This window comes from Ictidomys tridecemlineatus, chromosome 3 (genome assembly GCF_052094955.1).
Source record: "Ictidomys tridecemlineatus isolate mIctTri1 chromosome 3, mIctTri1.hap1, whole genome shotgun sequence".
NCBI classification, from domain to species: domain Eukaryota; kingdom Metazoa; phylum Chordata; class Mammalia; order Rodentia; family Sciuridae; genus Ictidomys; species Ictidomys tridecemlineatus.
The window spans coordinates 204,788,520-204,816,277 of record NC_135479.1 but is presented as its reverse complement, the minus strand read 5'-3'; the positions used below and the strand labels follow the sequence as shown (position 1 = coordinate 204,816,277).

Genomic DNA, 27,758 nt, shown 5'->3' with positions numbered 1-27,758 from the left:
AACTGAACAGACACTTCTCAGAAGGTGATACACAATCAATGAATATATGAAAAAATATTCAATATGTCTAGCAATTAGAGAAATTCAAATCAAAACTACTCTAAGATTTGCTCTCACTCCAGTCAGAATGACAACTATTAAGAACAGAAAGAATTTCTAAGAAAGGAGAAATAGGTGCCTGTATTGAAAGGAAAGCAAGGAATCAGGTGAGTGAAAAATGAAAGACGAAGACCAGGCAGAGATCCACGTGAGAGTTTATTTGTCAGAGCAGACAAATAAAGGCACATCTCTCCATAGAGGGAGAGAGGCAAAACAGGCCTAGGGTTCAGGACTTTTATGGGGCAGGCTCAGAGATTAGAGCCTGGCATGTGAAGTGTTGGATTGGTATGAGGGAGTGGTGAGTATTGAGAGCCATGGCCAGGTCAAGATGGTGCCTGGCATTTTGCCAGAAGGAGCGGTTCCTGCTGCCTCCGGTGCCCACTGTTTTTGAGCTCTCGCGGAGTTCCTAGAGAGTTCGCGTGGGTGGGGTTCGCAGGTTGAGTTCCGGTTGAGAGCTCGCAAAGTTCCTGAAGTTTCGGTGGAGCTCTCTGGGAGTTCCTGGAGAGTTCACCTGGAGAGTTCCTTCCTGCTTGAATCTTCAAGTGGCTCGTGATTTGTGCCCAGCCGGACTGTGGCATATGGTGGCCCCTGCAGGGAACGCCTGAGGGTAAATGATAAGGTAAACTGCTCACCCCTGAGGACAGTGCGAGAGGATGGGTAACCATTTAAAGATTCTTCTTTCACTTTGTTTCACTTTTAAATTGCCTGTCCCTGGAGATGGGTGGGATGGAAGAAAAATTGTTCACATCTGAGGAAAAACTATTTGTGTCTAAGGAACAGATAGGGAGAAAGGAAGGATGGACATTTCAGGAGGATAGAAAGGCTGATATAATGAATTTTTGTCCCATTTTTGTTTCATTTTGTCTCGGTTTTCTTTTTAGTGAGGAGTATCTTTGTCACAGAAATATGGAATTAAAAATTAATAAGAACCAAACCGAAAGGGTGTTAAGTAAAGTGCTAGAGGAAGGAGGCATCTCAGTAAAATCAAGAACAGTTAGGGCACACGTTAAGATGATACAAAGGTGTAGCCCATGGTTCATTAAAGAGGAGTTGTTAAATATATCACAATGGAACCATCATGGTGAAGATTTTAAAAAGATACAAAAGGAAACCCAGGAACTCTGCCAGTTGGCACATTACCATTATGGACGTTGGTACAATCTTGTTTGCTTAGTCTAGGAGAAGACATCTTACATCAAGTAAAAGAGGAAGTCTCTCAAGTTAGTCAGACAAAGGAAAAAAGTTTAGAGGAGGAAGGACTATCAGGGGAGAAATTATAACAGGAGGTTGCTACTAACCCCTTTCTATCACTGGGGGGCGTGGGTGTCCAACCAACAGCTCCGTCTCTGGAGACAACATATGCTGAGTGGCCCTCAACCCTTGTAGTTAATAGATGGAATCTTGAGACAGGACATCAAAGATTAGCATGCCCTGTGTTTGAGACGGCAGGAGGGCAGCAAATTCACCATGCTTTAGATTTCAAAACAGTGAAGCAGCTGAAAGAGGCTGTAACAACCTATGGTCCTCAAGCACCCTTCACTGTAAGTATGGTCGAATCCATTACCAACTTGAACATGATGCCAGCAGATTGGGCTAGTATGTGCAAAGCTGTGATAAGTGGAGGACAATACCTGTTATGGAAGGTTGCCAATCAGGAATTTTGCATGGAGATGGCTAGGCAAAATGCAGCAGCCAGTTATCCTCAGAGAAATCTAGATGTTGTTAGGAGAGGGACCTTATGAGGGTCAGCAGCAACAAATTGGATATGATCCTGCCATATACTCACAAATTGCTGCAGATGTGGTTAGGGCATAAAAGACTTTACAAGGACATGGAGATTTACAAGGTCAATTATCTAAGGTAATACAAGGAGGTAATGAACCTTACGCTGAATTTGTAGATAGGCTTATACAAACAGCTACCAGAATCTTTGGGGATATAGAACAAACAATGCCATTAATAAAGCAACTAGTCTACGAACATGCAAATAGATGGTGCAGGGAGGACATTAGACCATGGAAACATGGAGATTTAAACACATATATTAAATTATGTAGAGACATTCATGAACAAGGGCAAGTCTTGGCAGCTGCAGTACAACAAGCTTTAGGTGCCAGGCCAAAAACATGCTACAATTGTGAACAAACAGGACATTTTAAAAGGAGTTGCCACATAGGAGGAGAGTTTAATAAAACTAGGTATCAAAGGGGTAGAATACCGGGTATTTGCCCATGATGCCATAGAGGGAGACATTGGGCTAATGAATGTCGTTCTCAAGCCACTATAGAAGGTACTCCGTTATCAAAAAACGGACAAGGACCAGGTGTTTACCCACGATATCTTGGAGAAAAACATTGGGCTCCATTGCCAAAAAACGGACAGGGGGGCCCCATGCTCTGGGGCCCACAACCACAAATATACGGGGCACTGGAGGAACCCAGCAACACCATCAGGGTAGTGCCCAGGATGCATTATCCATTAGATCCCTCACTGGACAAACTAGAGGGAGTGCAGGGTTGGACATCTGCGCCTCCGCCAGAGCAGTACTAACTCCACAGATGGGAGTTCAAATCATTCCCACAGGGGTAAAAGGGCCTCTTCCCCAAGGAACAGTAGGCTTATTATTGGGACATAGTTCTTCTACTCTAAAAGGACTTATGATAAGTCCTGGGGTAATTGATCCCGATTATGAAGGTGAAATAAAAATTATAGCCAGTTCTCCAAGGGGTATATCAGTACTTTCACCAGGAGATAGAATAGCACAGTTATTAATAATACCCAACCTGCATGATAAATTTTCCAGTAATACTATAGAAAGAAGTTCCAGGGGATTAGGCTCCACAGGTGTAGATTGGGCTATGCTTTCTTTAAATTTAGATTCTTGCCCAATGCTAAAACTAAATATTCAAGAACATGAATTTAATGGGCTACTGGACACAGGTGCAGACTTTAGCATCATCTTTCGTCAAGAATGGCCGAAATTGGGCTGGGGATGTGGCTCAAGCAGTAGCGCGCTCACCTGGCATGCGTGCAGCCCGGGTTCGATCCTCAGCACCACATACAAACAAAGATGTTTCAGCTGGAAACTAAAAATAAATAAATAAATATTAAAAAAAAAAAGAATGGCCGAAACATTGCCCTTACAACAAGCTACTCAAACACTTCGAGGCCTAGGAGTGGCAACTAATCCTCACAGAAGTGCAATGGTATTAGATTGGAAGGATTCTGAAGGATGTGAAGGAACTATACAGCCATATGTATTGGATCATCTTCCTATAAATTTATGGGGATGAGATGTCCTAGATCATTAACAAATAACATCGATCCAAATGCACCCACTATTGTGGCTAGACAAGGTTTTAGGAAAGGTAAAAGATTAGGAGAACAAGAACAAGGTATAGCAGCACCAATACAAATAGATCAAGAAATAGATAGACATGGATTGGGTTTTCAGGAGGGGACACTGAGACAATAAAAATTACTTGGAAATCAGAAAGACCAGTATGGATTCCTCAGTGGCCCCTGACTAAAGAAAAGATACAAACAGCACATGACCTGGTCAAACAACAATTAGTGGAGGGACATATACAACCTTCCATATCTCCCCATAATACTCCCATTTTTGTCATCAAAAAGAAATCTGGTAAATGGCGATTATTGCAAGATTTAAGAGCCATTAATAATGAGATGGTTATTATTGGACCTGCTCAATTGGGGTTTCCACAATTGTCTGCTTTGCCAAAAACCTGGTATGTTTTAGTTATAGATATTAGAGATTATTTTTTTTCAATTCCAATTCATCCTGAGGATAGTCCACGTTTCGCATTTACTATTCCTGTGTTGAATCATGAAGGTCCCGATTAGAAATATGAATAGAAAGTACTCCCTCAAGGGATGGCTAACAGCCCAACTATGTGTCAAATTTATGTTAACAAAGCAATCCAGCCACTTGGAAATCAAAATCCTGAACTACAAATATTTCACTATATGGATGATTTACAAATTTATTAAAAATTATAATTTAGAGATAGCAATAGATAAAGTACAATTAAATTTTCCAATTAATTATTTAGGAGTTCTATTATCCTCAACCATGGTCTGTCCACCAAAAATTCAAATACAAGTAGATCAACTCAGATCACTTAACGACTTTCAAAAGTTATTAGGAGACATAAATTGGATAAGGCCTTATCTAGGCATACCAACAGGAGAGTTGGGACCTTTATTTGATATCCTAAAAGGTCCATTAGATCCAAATTCACCCTGCATATTAACGCCTGAAGCAAGAAAGACATTAAAAATCATTGAAACATATATGGAAAATATGCATTTGGATAGAATTGATATAAGTTTGTCTTTATTATTTATTGTACTACCAACAAAAAATATTCCTACAGGAGTATTTTGGCAAGAAGGTCCATTATTATGGATACATTTATCTTATTCTCCTAATACTATACTTACTAGGTATCCTGAGGCTGTAGGACAATTAACACTCAAAGGAATAAAATCAACAAAGGGAGTGTTTGGAATTTCTCCCAATAAAATGATTACTCCATATACAATCGATCAAATTGATGAATTAGCTAATGAGTTAAATACTTGGGCAATAATCATGTGCAAATCTAATGTTTCATTTTATAACCACTTACCATCTAATCCTTTGTTGTCTTTTTGGTCTTCACATCCTGTCGTTTTTTCCAAAAATGACAAGAAAAACACCTATCATGAATGCTCCAAATATATTCACTGATGGGTCAAATAATGGTACAGCAGCAGTAGTTACCCCTGATCAAACTTTTACATTTTTAGTACCCAAACAATCAGCTCAAAAGGTAGAGCTTAATGCAGTATTACAAGCTTTTGTGATGTTTAAACATTCTGTATTTAATTTATTTTCCGATAATATGCTATAGTATCTCTTAAAGATGCTGGTAGGATTTCCCCTTCCTCTACTGTTTTCTCTTTGTTTTCCACTCTACAAAGTCTAATCTGGGACAGAAAAGATCCATTCTTTATAGGACATATCAGGGCACATACCGGAATGCCTGGAGCCCTTAGTTTGGGCAATGATTTAGCAGATAAAACTACACATGACATACATATTTTTTCTACGCTATAAGAAGCTACAAATTTTCATAAATCCTTCCATGTCAATGCAAATAATTTTAAATTTTTTTTTAAATAACTAAGGAACAAGCTAGACAAATAATAAAACAATGTCAAAATTGTGTGACCTTTTTACCACAAGTTAATCTTGGAGTCTATGCTAGAGGACTGATACCTAACCATATTGGCAGATGGATGTCACACACTTGCCAGTATTTGGAAAATTAAAATATTTGCATGTTACAGTTGATACTTCTTCCAGATTTTTGATAGGCTCCCTTCATGCCAGAGAAAAAAACTACAGATACTATAGCTCATTGCTTACAAAATCTTCCCACTGTGGGCGTTCCAAAACAGTTAAAAACAGATAATGGCCCTGGCTATACCTGTACCTCTTTTAAACAATTTTGCCATCATTTGGCATTACTCATATAACAGGAATCCCATACAATCCACAGGTACAAAGCATAGTTGAAAGAGCTCATCAAACTATTAAAATGTACTTATTCAAGCAAAAAGAGGGAATTGGAAAAGGGTATATATCCCCCAAAGATAAACTTAAAATAACCCTTTTTACTCTAAACTTTTAAAATTTGGATTCATCAGGGCTTAGTGCTGTGGAAAGGCACATGTGTCCAAAAAATGTACATAAACCCAAGGTACTTTGGAAGGATATTTTAACAGGACAATGGAAAGGTTCTGACCCAGTGATTATCTGGAGTCGGGGTCTGTTTGTGTGTTTCCACAGGGAGAACAGCAGCTGATTTGGATTTCAGAGAGACTAATTAAAGCAATTTCTACAGACCAAAAAGAAGATGATTTGGCTCAAATCCATAAAATCTGATATCCAGAACTCCAGTTTCGCTATTCTTACATCTGTGACAGTGGTTCTCCCACACCAGGAGGCTAATTAATAATGAACACTATTAAGGCCTATTTCAAATGTAAGAAACCTTGGGGCTTGCTTGTGGGAATACATTCAGACCCATATGCAAGTTACAGGAAAAAGGATGGGATATCAAAAGAAGAGTCAAACCCAGGTGGTAACCAGGATGATTTTTTCAATATCTATTTTATTATTGCCCTTTCCCACATCATGAAATTTTGTTTTGTTTTTTGAGCTCATACAGACCTAGGTTAATGTTTTTCTGATCAGTTTTGGTTTTTGACTGTGGAGTTTTTGAGCATTGCAATGGAGATTTCACCTGTAAAAAGCTACAAGGCCTTTACTATTATGTGTTGTATGTATTGTGTTATGTGCGCACACTTGTGTTTTGTGTTGCATGTCTGTATGTGCATAGTCCATATATCATATATGAGGAGCGCTCATGAAAAAATGGATCCAAATATTTTTTTTTTATTATTCACGTGATTTAAATGGTTTAATTTAAATTGGGTAAACAGCTGTTGAGGATTGTTTTAAAATGTGAACAAAAAAGGAGGTTAATAGATCTGTTTGTTTACTTTCACCTTTCCTTTTCATTGTATCTAATTCTATTCAGGATACTAAATTGTTTAGAAAATTGCTTTCTTTTAGTGCCTGCTGGAATGTTACATACTTTTTTCTTTAGCCATCACTGCCAGCATTCCTATCTTCATCCCAGTGCCAGTGAAGACAAAGATAAAAGCAAACTACAGCTTCTGTGATAGCTGTCACAACAAACTGTATAAACTGATGCATCAATGAATGGTGTAACTCAACAGATGATGCTCAATCAAGGACTCGATTTACTTTGGGAGGAAAAGGACATATTAATGGATTCCTCTGCTTTGAACTACTTTGAACAGGCAACTGGGTTGTGTATCACTTGTATGCATTGTGAATTATCTGTTGGTGTAGCAAATTGTGGTAGTGCCGGGGTATCTTTGCTGATGGTGTCATCGTTGGTACAATTTTTCCAAAAGGAGCCGTCAATGGCTTAATATCGTAGCTTTTTGTATCCTCCCCTTTCTGCTTGCAGCAGGTTGTTTATGGTGTTTGTGTAAAAACCAGTATCCACAAGTATGGCTATGTGCTGGGCTGGTAGTCAATGATGGGTAAGATCCAATTGCAATGGTAGCAACCTAAGACAGGAGGTTGATGCCTTGAGGTCAGCTCATCCGATGACAGGTAAGGACCATATGTAGTATTGGACAACCTAAGACAGGCATGGTCCCTAAGCCACATACTTGTTGTTTAATTAAACAAAAGGGGGGAGATGTTGAGAGCCACGGCCAGGTCAAGATGGTGCCTGGCATTTTGCCAGAAGGAGAGGTTCCTGCTGCCTCAGGTGCCCGCTATTTTTGCCCTCTCGTAGAGTTCCTAGAGAGTTCGAATGGGTGGAGTTCTCGGGTTGAGTTCCGGTTGAGTGCTCGCAAAGTTCCCGAAGTTCCAGTGGAGCTCTCAGGGAGTACCTGGAGAGTTCTAGTGGGTGGCCTGCAGCATGGGTTCTAAAAATAAAGTTCGTTCCTGCTTGAATCTTCAAGTGGTTCATGATTTGTGCCCAGCCAGACTGCAGCAGGTGAGCCTTTCTCAGAAATGCTCTTGGGTGGGAAAGTAAAATTTTTCTAAAAACGGCAGCTGTCACTTAAAGATGGCTGCCCAGATGCTAAGCAAGGATTTTATAGAAAGAAAGGCTGAAATCTAGTGTTCAAGTAGAGGGACAAATTCTTAGAACAGTACAGGTTGTTTACTTATGGTAACAGGAAAGGAAGTACAGTCTATGTAGAGAGGCTGGTAAGTAGAGGGGCATATTGATGTGAGTCTGAAGGAGTTTTCCAGATGCTTCCATTTCTCAGTGACATGGAAACAAAGTCGTTATTTGAAAGTGAGAACAGAGGCGGTGTTGGAAATGTGAAAAGAGAGAAATAGACATTAAAATAGAAAGGGAGATCAAGTGAACAGGGAAAATGTACTGCTGGGTTTCTGTTCTCGCGACTGAAAGGCTCAGGGGTCACTCCAGTTCATCTGGGCTAACTAGGCTACACAAAATAACTACACAAGAGACACAAATACCTTTTTCTTTGGGATCGCTGTGACAGCTCCTCTGACCTTAAGGGTCCGCAGAGAGAGAGAGAGAGAGAGAGAGAGAGAGAGAGCGAGAGCAAGCACGTGCTGACCCCGTTTATTGAGGAGAAGCTATTCAAATGAGCAAGGGGTCAGGTTTCAGGGGGCTGAGTATCTTCATGATGTCCACTGTCAGCAGGTTGACTGACACCTGGGTAGGCCACACCCAAGGGCACAGTAAGAGAAGGGGACACACACAAAGCACTTCCATGGAAGATTCTATCCTAAACAGGGCAGGGGGTTATATTACAAAAGAACAGGTGAGCATAGCCTCACCCATGGGGCTGTAGCAAGACACACCCATGCATGAGACACCGACCCTTGCACCCAAGAAGGTTGCCACATTTCTGCGATTGAGAGCCTCAGCACCCAACAGGGGAGTGTAACTCAGTCACGTGTAAGGTTGGCCTCCACAGTGTACTATGATTACTGGTTACATGATAGACACTCCTTTGAGATTCATTGTTATGAATACTAAGAGTCAGAAATCACAACCAAAATACCAATATACTATGAAAGGTTTTTTTGGTTGTTGTTATTGTTCCTCCAAAATTGGCAGGCTGAAGCTAAATTCTATAAGGAGATGCAAAGGAATGAGAATAACCACAATAATATTGAAGAAAAACAAAGTTGGAGGACTTAAACTTCCTGATTTCAAAATTTACCACAAAATTACAGCAACCAAGATAATGTGGAATTAGTGATCAAAGAAATAGAATGATGAACTCAGAAATATACTGCATATATGCAGCCTCTTAATTTTTGACAAAAATGCCTAGGCAATTCAGTGGGATGGGCAGTGAAGTTTTCCAATAAAGAAAGGTGAAATAACTTTTTAAAAAATGAACCTTGAAATCCATTTCTTACATATTCAAAAAATTATTTGAAATGTATCACAGACCTAAATAGGAGCCTTAAAACTGTAAAATTTCTTTTTTTTTTAAAGAGAGAGGAGAGAGAGAGAGAGAGAGAGAGAGAGAGAGAGAGAGAGAGAGAGAGAGAGAATGAATTTATTTATTTATTTTAGTTCTTGGCGGACACAACATCTTTGTTTGTATGTGGTGCTGAGGATCGAACCCGGGCCGCACACATGCCAGGCAGCGTGCTACTGCTTGAGCCACATCCCCAGCCCCCTGTAAAATTTCTAAAAGGAAACATGGAGAATATTTTTATAATCTCAGTACTGGTAAAGATTTTTGAGACCACAAAAAGTCTCCAGTTATAAAAGAAAAAATATTACTTCATAATAATTAAAAACGTTGTGAACATCTGCTTCTATTCATGAGGTCCACAATTACCCTATCATCATGGGGAAAAACTAGATAATTGAAAAACATATGGGAAACAAAAATTTCCTAACATTGGACAAAAAGTAAATTATTGACAAATATAAGAATTATCAGACTTCTCATGACAATCTATGCAAGCTAGAAGACAATGGAATGACATATTTCAAGTGGTAGGGGCCAAATCCCATAGACCCAGAATTCTAAATCTATTGAAAATATCTTTCAAAAATAAATATGAGGGCTGGGGTTGTGGATCAGAGGTAGAGTGCTTGCCTCATACGTGTAAGGCACTGGGTTAGATTCCTAGCATCACATATAAATAAGCAAATAAAGATCCATCACAACTAAAAAAATATTTTAAAAAATTATACCAATTAAAAAAAAAGATGAAATGTAGACTTTTTCAACTAAAGGCTGAATGTTTTATCTGATTGGTGGATGCTGATCTATGATGGGGGGGAATTGGAAGAATGGAGGAACTTTGGATTGGGCAAAGGGGAGGGTGGGGAGGGGTTATGGAGATAGGAATGAGATATACATCATTACCCTAGGATCATGATTGCACTAATGGTGCGCCTTTACACTGTGTACAACCAGAGAATTGAAATGTTGTGTTCTGTTTTTGTACAATGAATTGAAATGCATTCTGCTATCATGTACAACTAAGTAGAGTTAAAAAAAAAGAAATATAGACTTTTTCAGATGAACAAGGGCAGAGAGACTTCACTAAACTGAGGACATACTAAAAGAAATATTAAAGGATCTTCTCTTTGGATAAGGAAATTGCCAACTGATAGAAATTTGAATATATTCTAAAGAATGAAGGGTACTGGATTATGCAATATATAGGAAAATATAAGAAGCATTTTCTTGTTTTAAAAACATATGTTTAATAGAAAGTGACTACCTAAAGCAAAAACATAAAACACATATGTAGAAGTAAAATCCAGAACAATAGTAAGCACAAAAATTGGAGAGGAATCAGATGCACATTTTAAGGATCATATACTATATATGAAGTAGCAGAAATTTATTTGAAAGTGGACTGTAATGACTTAAAGATGTGTGTAAAACCTGAGAGCCACCACTAAAAATCAGGTCCACCTAGTAAGTTATTAGAAGAGATCGAATAAAATACTAAACTATGCCAAAGGAGCAAATGAGAGGAAAAAACAGGAAAGAGCACATGAGACAAACAGAAAACAAGTAGCAAAATGGTAGATGTAAGCCCAAATAGATTGATGACTACAAGAAATGTAAATAGTCTAAACAATTCAAATAAAAGAATTGCTAGACCGGGTGCAATGGTGCACACCTATAATCCCAGGGGCTTGGGAGGCTGAGGAAGGAGGATCACGAGTTCAAAGCCAGCCTCAGCAATGGCGAGGTGCTAAGCAACTCAATGAGACCCTGCCTCTAAATAAAATACAAAATAGGGCTGGGGATGTAGCTCAGTAGTTGAGTGCCCCTAAATTCACTCCCCAGTATCCAAAAAAAGAAAAAAGAATTGTCAGATTAGAGTAAAATCCAAGTCCCAATTATATGCTGTCTGCAAAATAAATAAATAATATATATATATGTGTGTGTGTGTGTGTGTGTGTGTGTGTGTGTGTGTGTGTGTGTGAGTGTGGGCTGGGGTTATGGGGATATAGGTCAGTTGATAGTTTGCCTTGCATGCACAAGGCCCTGGGTTCAATCCTCAGCACCACACACACAAACACACACACACACACACACACACAAAAAAAAAAAAACAGTGGAAGCATGGAAAAGGATACGCTGTTGAACAGTAACAATAAGAAAACCAGAATGGCTATATCAATATAAGACAAAATAAATCTCAAAACAAGGAATATTTCCATAGATAAAGAGAATTTTTTTTATAATGATAACAAGGCCAATTCATTAAGGAGAAATAATAATTCTAAATTTTATGTACCTAATAAAAAATGCTTCAAGGGGCTGGGGATGTGGCTCAAGCGGTAGTGCACTTGCCTGGCATGTGTGCGGCCTGGGTTCGATCCTCAGCACCACATACAAACAAAGATGTTATGCCCGCCGAAAACTAAAAAATAAATATTAAAAAAAATTTTAAAAAATGCTTCAAAATGTTGACAAAATTGAAGAAGAAATAAACAAATGCACAAGCACATTTGATGTTAAATCTTCTCTTCAAATAATTGACATATTAAGTAGACAGAAAATGAATGACATATTAAGTAGACAGAAAATGAAGACACTTAAAGAATACTATTAATCAACCTGATCTAAGCAATACTGATAGACCAACCTAATACTAACAGAACATACCTAAATCTAAAGTTCACGTGGACTAATCATTTAGATAGATCATAGGCTGAACTATAAAACAAGTCTCAATAAATTTTAAGGTACTAAAATCATACAAAGTATCATCTCTGGCTACAGTGGAATTACATCGGTGATCAATCAAAAACAGATATTTTCATATACTTGGAATTGAAGCAATATACCTCTAAATAACTCATAGATAAAAGATGAACTTGCAAAGAAAATTACAAAATACTTTGAACTAAATGAAAATGAAGGGGCTGGGGATGTGGCTCAAGCGGTAGCGCGCTCGCCTGGCATGCGTGCAGCCCGGGTTCGATCCTCAGCACCACATACCAACAAAGATGTTGTGTCCGCCGAGAACTAAGAAAAAATAAATAAATGTTAAAATTCTCTCTCTCTCTCTCTGTCCCCCTCTCTCTCACTCTCTCTTTAAAAAAAAAAAAGAAAATGAAAACACAATATATTAAAAATTGAGAAGTAAATTTAAAGTATTAAATGCTTATATTACCAAAAAAAAAAAAAATCTTAAGCTTCCACTTTAAGAAACTAGAAAAAAGCAAGTTAAATACAAAGCAAACAGAAAAAAGAACTAACAAAAAGTAAAAAAAAAAAAAAAAATCAATGAAGTACAAAGTACACAAATAATGAAGCAAATCTATGAAACTAAAAGCTTTTTTCCTTAAAGAAAAAAAAAGATGAATCTCTAGCTAGACTGAATAAGAAAAAAAGAAGATATAAATTACTAATATTAGGGGCTGGGGATATAGGTCAGTTGGTCAAGTGCTTGTCTTGCATGCACAAGGCCAGGGTTCAATTCCCCCCCACCACCAAAAAAAAGAAAGAAAGAAAGAGAAAAGAAATTATTACTAATATCAGGAATGAAAGATGTCACCACAGACATTAAAAAGATAAGAGAATATCACGAAATATCATTGGTTATTCCAATAAACTGATAAACTTTAAATAGATTCATCAAAAGATATAAAGTAGGCTGGGGATATAGCTCAGTAAAGTGCTTGCCTCCTATGCACAAGGCCTTGGGTCAACCCCCTGTCCCCCCCCCAAGATACAAAGTATCAAAATTAACTAAAAAAATAGAAACCTGAGGAGTTTTTTTTTTTGTTTGTTTGTTTTGTTTGTTTTGTTTTTTTTGTTGCTATAACAAATAACCTTGGATAAAGTAACTTAAAAAGGAGGAAAGGTTTATTTTGGCTCATGGTTTCAGAGACTTCAGTCCATGATCACTGGGCCCTGTTGTCTTTGGGCCTTTGGTAAGGCAATTCATCATGTGAGGAGTATACAGCAAAGAAAGCTACTTGCTTCGTGGTGAGAAGGAAACGTGGTTGGTGGGAAACAGAACAAGGAAGAGAAGGCACCAGGGTCCCAATATCTCTTTCAAGGGCACATCCCTTATGACCTAACTTCCTTGCTCTAGGCCCTGCCTCCTAAAGTTCCACCACCTCCCAATGGTGGCACAAACTGGCAACCAAGCTGGCAACCAAGCCTTTAGGGGACACTTACCCTAACCACAAGAGGAGCTCTGTATCAGTTTTGACAATTGAATTACTAATAAAGATCTTCTCATAACGGAAAGTATAGGTCCAGGTGGCTTTACTGAAGAATTCTAACAAAATCATAAGAAAGAAATAATATCAATTCTACACAAACTGTTTTAGAAAACAGAGAAAGAAGGAAATGCTTCCCAAATCATTTAATGAAGATAAGCTATGATTACAAGAGGAAACTGCAAGCCAGTACTGCTCACACATGAGACTAGAAGGAAACCCTCTTTACCAAATCTTTGCAAACTAAATCCAGCAATATATAAAAAAAAATAACAATACCCATGACCAAGTGGCTTTATTCCAGGAAAACCAGGGTGGTTTGACATAAGAAAACGAATTCCTAGGGGGGAATTCATGAAAATAGAAGGGCAACCAGGAGAGTAGAGGAAGGGCATCATAGGAGAGAGGAGGGAAGGAAAGGGGGAAATATATGGCCAGGCACGGGGGCACATGCAGGTAATTTCAGCAGCTCAGGAGGCTGAGGTAGGAGGATTGTGAGTTCAAAGCCAGCCTCAGCAACTTAGTGAGGCCCTAAGCAACTCAGTGAGACCCTGTCTCTAAATAAAATACAAAATAGGGCTGGGGATGTGGCTCAGTGGTCAAGTGCCCCTGAGCTCAATCCCTGGTACCAAAAATAAATAAATTGATTAATTAATAAAATAAAATAAACAAGTAGATTCTAAAATGTATATAGAAATGCAAAGATTGTAGAACAGTTTTAAAAGAAGGATATTACTGGAGACTTACAATAATTTACTTGAATTATCTGAGAAATTAAGATGGTCTAATATTTATATGCAAGATAGACATATAGATGACTGGGACTAAATATAAAAATAGCTTCATAGTTATGCAGTCAGCTGATTTTCAACAACCAAATGATATTTTTCAATAATGCTGAATGTCCTATTGAAAAACAAATGAACCTTGACATTTACCTCATATCATAGACATAAACTAACTCAAAATGTATCACAAACCTAATCATAAATGCTAAACTATAAAGAGTCAAGAAGAAGAAAACAGAATAGTTTAGTACTCTTAGGGGTAAGCAAAAATTATTCAGTTGGACAGAAAATAACAAACCATAAAAGAAAAACATTGATGTTATATTCATTAACATTAAAATTTGTTTTTCAAAAGAAAAATGAAAGACACACTACAGACTAGGAGAAAATAGTCACAATTTGCATATCTGACAAAGGACCTGAATCTAGAATATGTAAAGCATTCATACAATTCAATAAGACAGATGATGCAATATCAGGTACCTTGAAGACAAGGTTCGTGAGGAAGGAACTTACCTGTTTTGGTTTACACTGGTACCTAAACATCCAGCACAGTGCCTGTTTATAGTATATGTTCATTTTGACTTGGTGAATAAACAAAAGGGAAAATGTGGGATTCAAGAGAGACTGATTTGTTGACTTTTTTTTTTTTGCTGTGCTGGGGATCAAAGACAGAGCCTCATGCATACTTGGCAAGTGCGGTACTACTAACCTACATTTCCAGCCCTGAGACTTGGTTTTAATGACTTCAATTTTGAAAACAGAATTTGAGTTTCTATTGATAAGATAGGAAATGTCTGAGAGAGGTAGTTTCCCTTTATTAGTTATTCAGATGCTCACTGTTATAATCAAAGCTAAGATTAGCAACCCAGAACACTTGAGGTCTGTTGCACACATGCACAATACCCATGACCAAGTGGCTTTATTCCAGGAATACCAGGGTGGTTTGACATTAGAAAACGAATTCCTAGGGGGGAATTCATGAAAATAGAAGGGTAACCAGGATAGTAGAGGAAGGGGATCATAGGAGAGAGGAGGGAATATTACCTATATTGTTGCTCTTTTTAAGGAGTTTCCTCTTTTGACTATAAAAGCAATACATGTTGGGCTGGGGGTATACCTCAGAACACAAGCTTAGCAAGTACAAGGCCCTGGGTTTGATTCCCAACACACACACACACACACACACACACACACGAAGATATGTCTTCCGTAGAACTTCTGGAAATGTTGAAAAATTAAGAAGAAAACAAAAAATCCCTAAAATCCCAGTGTCCACTGAGTTCTTCCTTCTTGGAGTTTCTGTTTTCTTCATAGTCTATTGTACTATTTTAGTACCAACAGAGGTTGGTGCAGAAGGGACTCAGGTGGGACTTGCCTGGGACAAGGTATTAGAGAACCCATTTTCTCTTGAAGCCTTATCTATAAATATTCCCTTGGGCTTTTCAGGAGGTGATTTCTATCCTACTCCCTACACCTGTGGAGTATGGCCAGTCTTTCCTTCAGGACAATGAGTTGACATGAGAAGGGCATGGAACTAAGGAGAATATAACTTCCTGAATGACATCTTTTCTGTCATTTAAATACTGATTTCACCTACTCTTTTAGAAACATGAGTTTGTTTAGAATGGTTTTTCAGAGCCATTTTTGCACCCACATTATGAACAAATGGATCTATGTTCCTCGAGAGAAGGGTAGTTGCAAGTGGATGATTGATTATTACCAGTGACATCTATTCATGCTGCTCTGGCACTTTTTTTTTTTTAAATGGCTACCTCTCTGTTTGCTCAAGGTCTGTTCACAAAAGACAGTCCCCATAATTTTTTGTCATTTTCCAAAAATTTCTTAGTGGAAGATTTGCGTCATCTGCCTGGAGAGACAGAGATGGAAGTCTAGCAGTATCCGTGCAAATGGCTGCCAGATGTCCCAGAGCAGATAGAGGTGCTGCTGTCTTCAGAATGAAAAATGCTAGAAAATGTTGCCAAAGCTCCCAAGTCTAGCTGATAATACACATCTCCCAAGAACTTGCTTAAAGACCTAGAAAACACTGTCAATCTAAAAACCAAACAACTCTTCCCAGAAACGAACCTCCTACATTTCAGTTTTCTACCCCAACACATGAATCTTCTTTATTATACTTTCAAATCTCATTAGGATGGTACACAGAAAATACTCCTTTGGACCATTTATTCCCTTCTTCAATAACCATTACAGAGCCCAATAGCTATAATGCATCAAATCCCAAACACATCACATCCAAAGATGAACTTGTCACCCTCCCCACACACATACACACACACTCTTTGATTCCAACTCAAGACTTCATCCTTTCTTAGTCATATTCATCTCCCTAATGCACAAGACGAAAGACAATTGGTTGTGTGAATGGGAGAGAAAAAATCCCGTTCAACTTGGGGGTCCATCTGTAAGGTCTTCTGCTGCAGTCTGGCTGGGCACAGAATCACGAGCCACTCAAGCAGGAACAAAACTTTATTTTTGAAAATGCCGCCAATACCCCGAACGCGTCCAGCCAGCAAGCCGGTCCACCCACGCATGCGGTCTTTCTGATTTCCAAGTAATTTTGATTGTCTTAGTGGCCCTTTCTGAAAACCCAATCCATGTCTATTTATTTCTTGATCTATTTGAATTGGTGCTGTCATACCTTGTTCTTGTTCTCTTAATCTTTTTTCTTTTTTTTTTTTTTTTTAAGGAGAGAGTGAGAGGAGAGAGAGAAAGAGAGAGAGAGAGAGAGAGAGAGAGAGAGAGAATTTTTAATATTTATTTTTAGTTCTTGACGGACACAACATCTTTGTTGGTATGTGGTGCTGAGGATCGAACCCGGGCCGCACTCATGCCAGGTGAGCGCGATACCGCTTGAGCCACATCCCCAGCCTCTCTTAATCTTTTTTCTTTCCTAAAGCCTTGTCTAGCCCTAGTAGTGGGCGCGTTAGGATTGATGTTATTTGTTAATGTCAATCCTAATTGATCTAGGACAGTCTTCCACTGTTCACAGAAAGGTGGAGGCAGGGCAGGAGTATAGTGTTGGAATAATTCAGACTTTTTTAGAGAACAATGCAAGGTGAGTGACAATATAGTTGGGTCATGAAAGCATACAGTGGGAGATTTTGAGACTGGATGGAAAGAAGGCCAGGAAGATTTTCTGCACAGTGACTGACCAAGTACATGATTTATGAATGAAATGGGCCTACCTATGGGCTGGGGATGTGACTCAAGTGGTAGCGAGCTCGCCTGGCATGCGTGCGGCCCAGGTTCAATCCTCAGCACCACATATCACATACAAACAAAGATCTTGTGTCTGCCAAAAACTAAGAAATAAATATTAAAAAAATTCTCTCTCTCTTAAAAAAAAAATGGGCCTACCTACATAGAGGAGCAGGGATGGGTTTTATGTAAGAGCAGAGCAGAGGCCTGGTTTTGTCAATTTCTAAATGAATCCAGGGAATAACAACATTTGGGTTGTGTCCTGGCACTAAGGTGGAAACAGAGTGTGGGGATCTTGATTATTTGGCAGATGGTGAATGTCTAGAAAAACCAAGTCTAGGAATATAGAAATCTATTAATGCCTGCACTTCGTTCTGCAATGTTGGTGTTCCTGTGAATGGACAGCTCTTATAGAGGCAAAATGGATTTAGAAAATATTATGGTAGATCAGCTTAGAGATAAAAAAGAAAAGCTGTAATAATATTAAGTGCTATAAAGTAGATAATGGGTGAACCTGAAAATAAAACTTGGGATTTATTTTGTTTGTTCTTTTAACAAATAACTGAATACATTTCTCTTGTCTTAAACAAAGCCAGGTGCAGTGGTACACACTTGTAATCCAGATACTTGGGAGACTGAGGCAGGAAGATCCTAAGTTCAAGACCAGCCTGGACAACTTGGCAAGAAACTCTATCTCAAAATAAGTGTAAAATGGGTTGGTGGTATAGCTCAGTGGTAGATTGTTTAGCTAGAATGCACAAGGCCCTGGGTTCCATCCCCAGTAGCGTGGGGATGGAAAAGAAAAAAGAAACAAGGAAACTTTCATCCTGGAGTTTTTCCTGGTATTCTCACAACTTGCCTGGAAAATTGATCCTGCCTGTCTTCCCCTCTGCAATCCACAGAAAAACTGGGCTTCTGCCTTCACCATTCCAGCTGAGGTGCAGGATGAGCTTCCAGATGCTCAATCTATCAGTTTTTAATTTTTAATATTTAAAAAATTTTAATAGGCATATACTTGGTGGACATATTTATGGGGTACAGTATGACATTCCACTTCATGTATACATGTATAAACGTGTGATAAGGTCAAGATAATTGTGTATCCTTCACTGCCAACTTTTATCATTTCTTTGTGTTGGGAATATTCAATACTCTTTACTAGCTATTTTGAGATGTACAATTAATTGCTGTCATCCAACAGATACACTTTCCATTTCTTACCCCTCTGTACCTTCAGCACTGGACAGGGACGATCATTTTTCCAGAGCTCTTTCTCTACCTCTTCTTACCCTCAACCACTTATTCCTTTAACACCTATATTCCTTGTGGGTTTTTTTTTTTCTGTTTTAGCTCCTCCAGAAGCTGTGCACTAATGACTCCCAGATTTCCATCTCCTCTTAGCCAGCTCTCCTGACTCTATAGTTTACCCAATTGCCTCCTAGACATCTTCACTTATTTTTCCCAGAGGTAGCTCAAATGCCACAGGTCTGAAGCAGAAATCATCCAGGTGTGTGACCTTGGGCACTTCAGTTCTTCTACAACAAAGGCATTACTGATAGCCACCTGACAGAGAAGTCTGTTATAAGATTAAATAAAACAACAGAATTCTACATCGAGTACCCTGGCACACAACAGGTGACCTACAAATGTTAACCATTTTCCCTCAATCCTACTCCTTCCCATAAATTCTCGATGTCTCATAAACCTCTCATCTTGCCATTTGTTAAGCCAGAACCCTGGGCATCCTCTTTTACATCCTCCTTTCTTCTTCTTCTTTTTTCTTTTGGTGGGTGGTGGTTACTAGGGATTGAACTCAGGGGCACTTGACCACAGAGCCACATGCCAGCCCCCACCCCCCTTTTTTTTTTGTCCCACTAAGTACCTATGTCTCTTCTCTGCTGTGCCACCACACTTTCTCTGCCTCTGCTCTTGCTACTCTACACCATTCTTCCGAGAGAGCGCACTGCATGACACCACTCTCTTTTCAGTGGTTCCCCACCGCCTGTCTTTGGAAGGACAAAGGCTCCTCAGCACTTGGTCTTAGTCACTAAATTTCAGCTGGTCCTCCTTCATGGGAAGGTGATAACGCAGTTATCAGCAGGCTCCCCTTGGCTCAGAGGGTCCTCTCCTGACCCTACCTCTCCTTTCAGCATGGGTGCCACTTCCTTTAGGAAGTCTTTCTGGACTTCTAGTTGGATAAATACCTTTCTTCTCTGCTTTCCTGGGCCCCTGTGTTTTATAACACTTTCCTCAACTTGCTTGTCCTTTCCACCAAACTGGGGTGTCTAGCAAACAGTAGGAGGAAAGTGAATCAGAGCACTGTTCCGCCGAAAAGGAAACTTGGTTTGAGCAACCAACGTCAAGGTGTCCGGAATTTACTCCTCCCGTGGCACAAGAGGTTGCTTTATGCCTGCGTTAGTATCCAGAGCCTGCACGTCCTTCCTGGGATTTCTACCGCTCAGAATGAACCCGAGGGCAGGCACAGAGCTGCACGGCAAGAGGGTCCCCTCACCGTCCCCAGCAGTGCGCACCCGAGAGTGTAAATTCGGACGAGGTTAAATTCGGAGCCCTTTGTTCGAGGCAGCGGCGAGCCGTGCCTGCCCGCCCCGGCCCAGTGCAGGACTCGCCTGGGCACAATGGCACAAAAAAACGCACCCCGTGAGCGCCGCGTCAGGCGGGGGCGCGCGCGCGCACCAAGGCCGGCTCAGCGCCAGCTTCGAAGCCCGGGAACTCGCGCTCCCCGACGCCCTCGCCAGGCCCGGCCTCGGTGCTAGGCTGCTTCCCGGGCCCGCGGCCGCTGCCGGCGGGAAAGCGCCCGGCGTCCCGTCGTCACGCGCCGGCGGCTAGGCGCGCGGCGCGGGCGGGGCGGGGCGGAGCGTGGGCGGGGCCGGCGCGGGCGGGAGGGGCGGGGCGGCGCCGGGCACAGGAAGCGCTGGGAGGCCCGAGCCGTCCCAGGGTGCCCCGCGCGGCGTGGACTCGGGCCGCTGCCGCCATCCCGCTGGCGAGAGGGAGAGAGAGGCCCGCCCGCTCGCCGGCTGGGCCAGTGTGGGCCACTGCGTGAGGGCGCGGGGGGCCGTGTCAGCGAGACGCAGAGCGCAGCCGCCACCCCCGAACGGACATGTTGGAGCCCAGCGCCGCCGCCGCCTCCTTTTCCTCATCCAGCAAACGGGACTGAGAAGGGGCCCGCCACCCCGCCGCCGCTGCCTCTGCTCGGCCGCTCGCCTCGCCGCCTCGGCCACAGCCCCTTCCTGCCCGGCCTCGGGCTCCGCAGCTCGTCGCCTCCCCCGCCCCAGGCCCGGCCGGTTCCTCGGCCCCGCTCCGCCGCGGCGCGAGGTCTATGTGACCGGCGGGCCCGGAGCAGCCGCCGCCGCAGCGCGAACATGGACGCCGTCAACGCCTTCAACCAGGAGGTGAGAGCTGCTCGGGGCAGGGGTGCGGGCCCGCTGCGGGAGCCGGGGCCCGCTTCTCCCGCCGCCGAGGTTTGAAGCTTTGGTCGGGGTGGGGACGCTTCCTGCCCGGGTTCCGGGGCAGCGGGGCCTGCGCGGAGCGGCCTGGCCCGGGAGAGGTCGCGGCCACCACGGGAGCTGACCCACACCCCTCCCCCACCGCCCACCCGGCGGCTACCCGAGCTGCCCCCTCGCCCCCTTCCGGCCTGTCCGGCCGACGTCGGCCCGCTGCCTCCAACTTCGCCCGCTTTGGTGAACCGGCGTTCTGGCTCCCGGCTCCCAGACCCGTTATCGGCTGCGCGGTGCCGGGAGCCCGTAAGGGTCTAAGAAAGAAGCGCGGGCGGCCGTGTGGGCTTGTGGGCGGGGGAGCTGGAGCTTCTGCCCGTCTGGAGCTGGCGGAGCGGCGGCCTCGGCCCTCCTGTTGCTCAGGCCGCGGCACGTTGGCGGCTGGACTCTGATCCCGGGTCGGGAGGATTTGGAGAGGGTGCTCGTCCCCCTCCTCCGAATGTCACACACTTGGGAAAGGGAGTTAATAAATGGAGAGGGGGTGGCCTCTTACCTTTTCGAGTCTTTAACATGACCGACTTATAGGCTCTATGGCCCCAAAGTGACACCCAAAAAGTTGAATGGGAGAGCAGAGTGTTTGCTCCGCCTTAGTCCGCTTGAAAGCCGGTGTTGGCCTCTAGTTCCCCACGCTCGCACCCGCCTCCCGAGGTAGTTAATCCTCTGCTCTCTTCTGCGGGAACATTTACATCTGAAAACCTCCCCAAACTAGGAACAAAGCTGACTGCCCCTTAAAGCTCTTTAGTTGTATCTCCAATCATCATCCCAGGTGCTCTTTTGGCGATGGAGTTCACTTCACGTAGTGTATCAGAATGGATTTGGGAGGAAGGGTACTTGACCATTGATGCTTTCAAATGCAACTACAGAATAGAAACTATTGTCGCGGATTGATTTGGATTTTCTTTCTTTTTCAAACTGTACAGCCAACATGGAGGAAATACGATGTAGTAGTACTAGATGTGTTAACGTGACTTTAAAAACTTGCTGCATCTATCTCATGATAAGATTTTGATAGTTCATTTGTTACAGTTATTATTAACTTTTCCAATTTCTAGTACAATAATTTGAGACCTTCTAGTTAACACTCTAGTAGAGACCATTTATTGCTATGCAAATTATCCTAAAAATTATTACAGTAGTTGCAATTAGGATTGGGCAGTGTCTTGGAAAAGTTTAGTAGTGATGATTTTCAAAATAATATATTATTTACAATTTTTGGTTGCCAGATAATTTAGGGTAATGCTCCAGATATTTCAAGGTTGGACATTAACTTTGTTTCCTGAAGGTAAAATTCCCTGGAATGTTGGCTCCATGAGGACAGGTGGTTTCTGTTCTTTTCCCTCTTTACTCCCCCACCATAGCAGGTGCCTGACAGATATTTCTTGAATGAATGGGACCTTACACAAATGGCAAAATGGTTGTTAAATGATTTTAAGCCCATTTATTTCCCAAGATAAAAACTTAACTATTGGATGTTTTTAATGAACAGGAGGAATATTTTGAGTGTATTCTTAGGATTAGAAGTATTTAATACTACAAATCCCAACATTAAGGACAATTATAATGCATCAATAAAAAATGTGGGGGGTAAAGCATTTCTAACTTTAAGTATTTATGAAAGTTGGCATCAAGCATATTAAACACAGTATATTAACCCTAAAAAAGTGCAATCAGTAGTTGTTGCCTTGGAAAGCCAAAATAACATAGTATTGACTCCTTGAAAGGGGGAAATGGTATTGTGACCTTTTAAATGTGCTAAATAAGCATTTGCTTATCATTGTTTATTTTCCTTTATAAATTTTCTTTTCAGTTCCTAGTCTTTATTAACTACAGATTGCACTTATGTTAGGTGTGTGTTGTTAGTGTCAACTCTTTTCTGCTAAATGGCAACTTCTATTGAAATTAATCTGACTTTAAAAATTCATATTTTTGTGCCCTATGTGTAGTGCTTTCAACTGTTTCTCCTCGTTTATGAAGTGTTAATAATTAGTTCTTAGTAACCTCAAATCTCTCAGTTTAATCTTCATTTAACAAGCATTCGAGTGCCTGTTCAGCTGTGTCTGAAATAGTGTGAGAAGGTCTCTGTCATCTAAGTTTAATAGAAGTCACAAGACTTAGATAACTTTAATCTGTGGTAAAATAGCTGCAAAATGGCCATGGATGATCAGTGAAGGCTTGGGAAGAGAAGAATCTTCAGTTTAGGATATCAGAAGGTATAGGAAAGTGATCAGAGGGCAATGGGGCTGAGAAATAGGTGAGTAGAAATTTGGCTCTGGAAGCTTTTAAAAAGTAGGGTTCCTAAAGTAGTTTGGGGTCTGACTTATGTCTGTCTAATGTTTAAGAATTTCATTTTTAGGGTACGAGTAAACATTGAAGATTTTAAAATAGTGGAATGATACAATCAGAATTGTGCTTGATTTGTGGTGATATGTGTTGTAGAAAGCAAAGACTTGGGAAAGATTGACGAGTTGAATACCAAAGTAGGAGAGGTAAATAAAATCTGAACTTGGAAAATTTAGTTCAGAATAGGAGGGGAAGAATGTTGGCTAAAGTAATTCAGGAACTTTTATAAGTACCTTCTGCCTCCACATTCTACAAAGCTGACAGTAATGGTACCATTAATAGTACAGTAAAACATTGAAGAAGATGTGTTTGGTATATATTTTTTTAATATTAGTTGGAGATGAACACACAGTATCTTTATTCATTTTTATGTAGTGCTGGGGATTGAACCCAGTGCCTCACACATGTGAGGAAGGCACTTTACCACTGAGCTACATCCTCAGCCCCTGTGTTTGGTATTTTGAAGAGGTTGAGTTTGAATTGTGTGTAGAACAGTCACGTGGATATTTTTGGCAAGCAGTTGGACATATAGGACTCAAATTTGGATGCAACAAAGAGATAGAGGGAGATTTCAGTTAATCACTCTCAGATGTGCCCTGGAGAAAATTTAGAGTGGGAGAGGAAAAAAAGAATCCTTAATATGCCTCTGTGGCATGTCAGGCACTTTATGCATTCATATCTAATTTAATAGGTATGGATGTATACAGCCATTTACAGATAGTTACAAATTAGAAATACAATTTTTAAAGAAGTTAAGTAATAATTTACCCCAGGGCATACTGCTAACTATCAACAGAGCTGGGATTTGAATACAGATCTCTCCAACTTAATTGGTGCCTGAAGATAATATTTTGTACAATTCCAGGGAAGTGGTCATCACAGGTTAAAGACTATAAAAAGTTGTTAATTTTTTTTAGGGTAATAGTATTGGAAGCTTAGGGTTGAATGATGATGAGAGGTAAGGCAATAAGAGGTAGCAAATGTAATCTTTTAGAAGTTTGGTTTTAAGAATGGAAAAGTTGCTCTAAGGATGCAGGGAAAGAAGGTCAGTTAACAGTGTACAAAGCACTGCTACTAGTCAGTTTGTATGTTCATTGAGACTGGGTTTAGCCTTAGTAAGTGAATTCAGACCATTGCTTCTGTGAGGTGAAAGTGGAGTCTAAGTATTTTCAGGGAAGGGAATGTAGAAAAGCATAGTTCAAAGCAACAAGAGGCAATGGTTAACTTAAAGCAAAATTGTGTATAAAAGAAAAAGGACAGATTGGAAGTATAGATAAAATGTCTATCTCTGATATAGAAGGAAAAGATGAGGAGAGTGAGGTTATTAGAAACCCATTTAACAGGATATTTAGAGAACTTTATGTCAGGACACTATAAAGTGAGTGAAAAAGAATCAGATCAATTATGGCCAATACTTAATTGTATTCTGCTGTGTTTAGGCATTTCTTAATGTGAAGAGTTGGATGTTGTTGAAATGTTTTGAATGAATGGATAAAAGCTATAAATTAAAATAGTTGGTGATTGTTCTATTTTTGTATTTTAAAAAGTTGTAAATTCCTCTTTCATGCCTACTCCAACCCTTCTTACTGTGAGAGGCAATCAAAATAATGATTTGGTGTTAATCTCTATGGAGATGTATAATTGACATATACTTATTTATATAGCAACTTTTCCCTTCTTAAAACCATATAATGCTCCTTTGCAGTGTAATTGCTAAAGTGTGCTTTTTTTAAAATCAAACATTAATAACTGTAAAGATTTAGTTTATTTTTGCTGATAGACTGCAAAGGACTTTCTTAAACTTTCTTATGTACTTTCGGTAGAACAGCTTTTATCAATCTTTTTGGCTTTTGACCCTTTTAAGTTCATAAAAATTAAGGACCACAGAGAGTTTTTTTTTTTTGTATCTATGATTATCTATTGATATTTACCACATTAGAAATTTAAGCTGAGAAATGTGTTTATTAAAAAATTAATCATGGGGCTGGGGATGTGGCTCAAGCGGTATCGGGCTCACCTGGCATGCGTGCGGCCCGGGTTCGATCCTCAGCACCACATACCAACAAAGATGTTGTGTCCACCGAGAACTAAAAAATAAATATTAAAAATTCTCTCTCTGTCTCTCTCTCTCCTCTCTCACTCTCTCTTGAAAAAAAAATTAATCATTGCATATTAACATAGGTAACATTTAAAAAGCATTTTTTTTTTACTTGTAGGATAGGCACAATACCTTTATTTTATTTATTTTTATGTTGTGCTGAGGATCGAACCCAGTGCCTCACACTTGCTAGGCAAGCGCTCTGACACTGAGCTGCAGTCCCATCCCTTAGTATAGGTAACATTTTTAATAAAAAAATAACATTCCCCATCCAAAAATGAAAAATGGCTTTATTTGACCTTTTTTGCAAATCTCATTTAAACTTTGGTTTAACAAAACCTGCATCCTTGTATCTCCTTTTTTATTCATTCTCTTGGAGTAATACATCAGTTAGCCGTCTGAAAACACTGCTGTATACTAGTGAGAAAATTGATGAAAAAGACATGAAATGTCTTAGTATTAATGTGAAAAAAATCTTTTGACCTCCGAGACCCCAGGGGTTCTTGTATTACTTTTTGAGATCTGCTCTGAGATACAGTGCATATAATGCTGCTCTGCAGTGTAGGAAGAAAATGAGTTAATATTCCTTTTTTGTCTTTGAAATCATATATAAATTAAGTTTTGTGAATATTAATATATTAATTGATTCGGGTCTACTTTTTCATTTTGGGCTCTCAGTCTTGACCCATGTTATCCTGAAGGAAGAGTTGGGAGTTTGCTGCCTCTTCCCATTTGTCCCCTACTAATTGTTCGGTGTGACTATTTTATATTTGCCTGTTGATTACTAAGCGTGGTTGTCTTCTAGAATTTAGACCTTCTCATGAGGATGATTCGCTTTGTTTGTTGGTTTATTTATTTATTTTTGTGGAGCTAGGGATTGAACCCAGGTCCTTGTGCATGTGAGGCAAGAACTTTGCCAACCGAGCACCAGCCCCAGTATTTTTTAAAAAATTTGTTATATTAATCTTTAGTCTTTTTGTTCTCTGAGCACTATTTCTAAAGACATTTATCAAAGGGTTCAAATGAAGTTGTCAGTGTGTGGAGGAAATACATAGAAACTAGATCAGTGATTAAAATAAAATTGGAGGTTTATCTAACTACATTTTACTATATTGTACCATGACCATGGGCTTTTGAATACCAAAAGTTAAGTTTTCTCCTTTTGTTCTTTCTTGTCTCTCAGGGAATTCTGAATCTCTGCCAACACTTGGGGTCTGACTTTGTAGTAGTGAATGGAATAAAGCTGACTTTCCATGGCAACATTTATCCCTGATGTTCTTTATGAAAACATTCTCTTTTATTATAAGTTTTGTCAAGTATTTTGTTTCAGAAAAAGTTGTCCATATACATGATAAGGAATCAATTCAGAGAAAATTTGAGTAATGAAAAAGTTGATAGACTTGGTGATCAGAGGTTTATAATTTTGTGAAACACAATGAGGGATAGACTACCTAATAATATGACATTGACAAAACCAGACACAAATTGTAGGTTGTTTACCAGTGTAGTCCCCTATAGTGACAAGTGCCTTGAACCTGGTCTACTGGCTAGCGCATGTCTGCTTTTGCACAGACATGATCTTCAAAACTTCCTCCTGGAGTGATTATGACTTGATCATGCTCTTGACCAGGTGGCTGAGCTTGATGACAGGGATCCACGCATTGGCCTTTCTTCCACGAGTTCCACAGAGATGGCTGCTGAAGCCTCTGCAAGAAGCTGGCACGCCCCTGGGCCCTCCGACTATACCAGTATCATCTGCCATTTGCTGTTTTCCCAAAGAAGCTGGTTAATACTTATAAATCGCACTAATATGTATATTTTTAAGATGGAAAAACTTACTTGTGAATTGGTCTGTCATGAAACTCAATATCGATATTCCCGTTTCAAGTCTTGGGTTTGTCAATGCATGTACATTAAACTTGATTCTCACATATTTGTGTTAGTAGACAGCCACATTTGTCAATCTATACCCATAATTAAAGAGCCTTTTAAAAAATATTTATATATTTATTAGTTTTCGGCGGACACAACATCTTTGTTTGTATGTGGTGCTGAGGATTGAACCTGGGCTGCACGCAAGCCAGGCGATCGAGCTACCGCTTGAGCCACATCCCCAGCCCAAAGAGCCTTTTTTTAAGTTAATTTTAATTACAAAAAAAAAGTACACAAAGCAGCAAATAAGAAATCTTAATAGGGATTTATAAAAAAAACATTTCAAAATGACCCCCCCTCCCCGCCCCCAATATGCTGGGAATTGAACCCAGGCCCTTGCACATGCTAAGCAAGTGCTCTACCACTGAGCCACATCTCCAACCCCACAGTGACATTTGGCCATCATAATTCTGAATGTGTCCATGTTTACCATTGCTTCTAGTGA

At 40.3% G+C, this 27,758-nt stretch overlaps 1 protein-coding gene and 1 long non-coding RNA gene across 5 annotated transcripts in view; one reads left to right on the top strand and one right to left on the bottom strand.

The window, feature by feature from the left end:
- Positions 1-242: 242 nt before the first annotated feature.
- LOC144376471 (uncharacterized) lies at positions 243-21,688 on the bottom strand. Its single transcript, XR_013436992.1, has 3 exons — positions 21,437-21,688; positions 3,119-3,185; positions 243-687 (listed from the first exon to the last, which is right to left on the bottom strand). It is a non-coding gene; the product is annotated as an uncharacterized LOC144376471 (long non-coding RNA).
- Scaf4 (SR-related CTD associated factor 4) overlaps positions 20,332-27,758 on the top strand; it is a 68,396-nt gene continuing 60,969 nt past the window's right edge. For all 4 annotated transcript variants that reach the window (XM_078044528.1, XM_078044526.1, XM_078044527.1 and 1 more), the window contains exon 1: positions 20,332-20,841. In XM_078044528.1, coding sequence (XP_077900654.1) covers positions 20,812-20,841 — 30 coding nt within the window. In that variant the 5' untranslated portion in view covers positions 20,332-20,811. The remainder of the gene's footprint in view (positions 20,842-27,758) is intronic.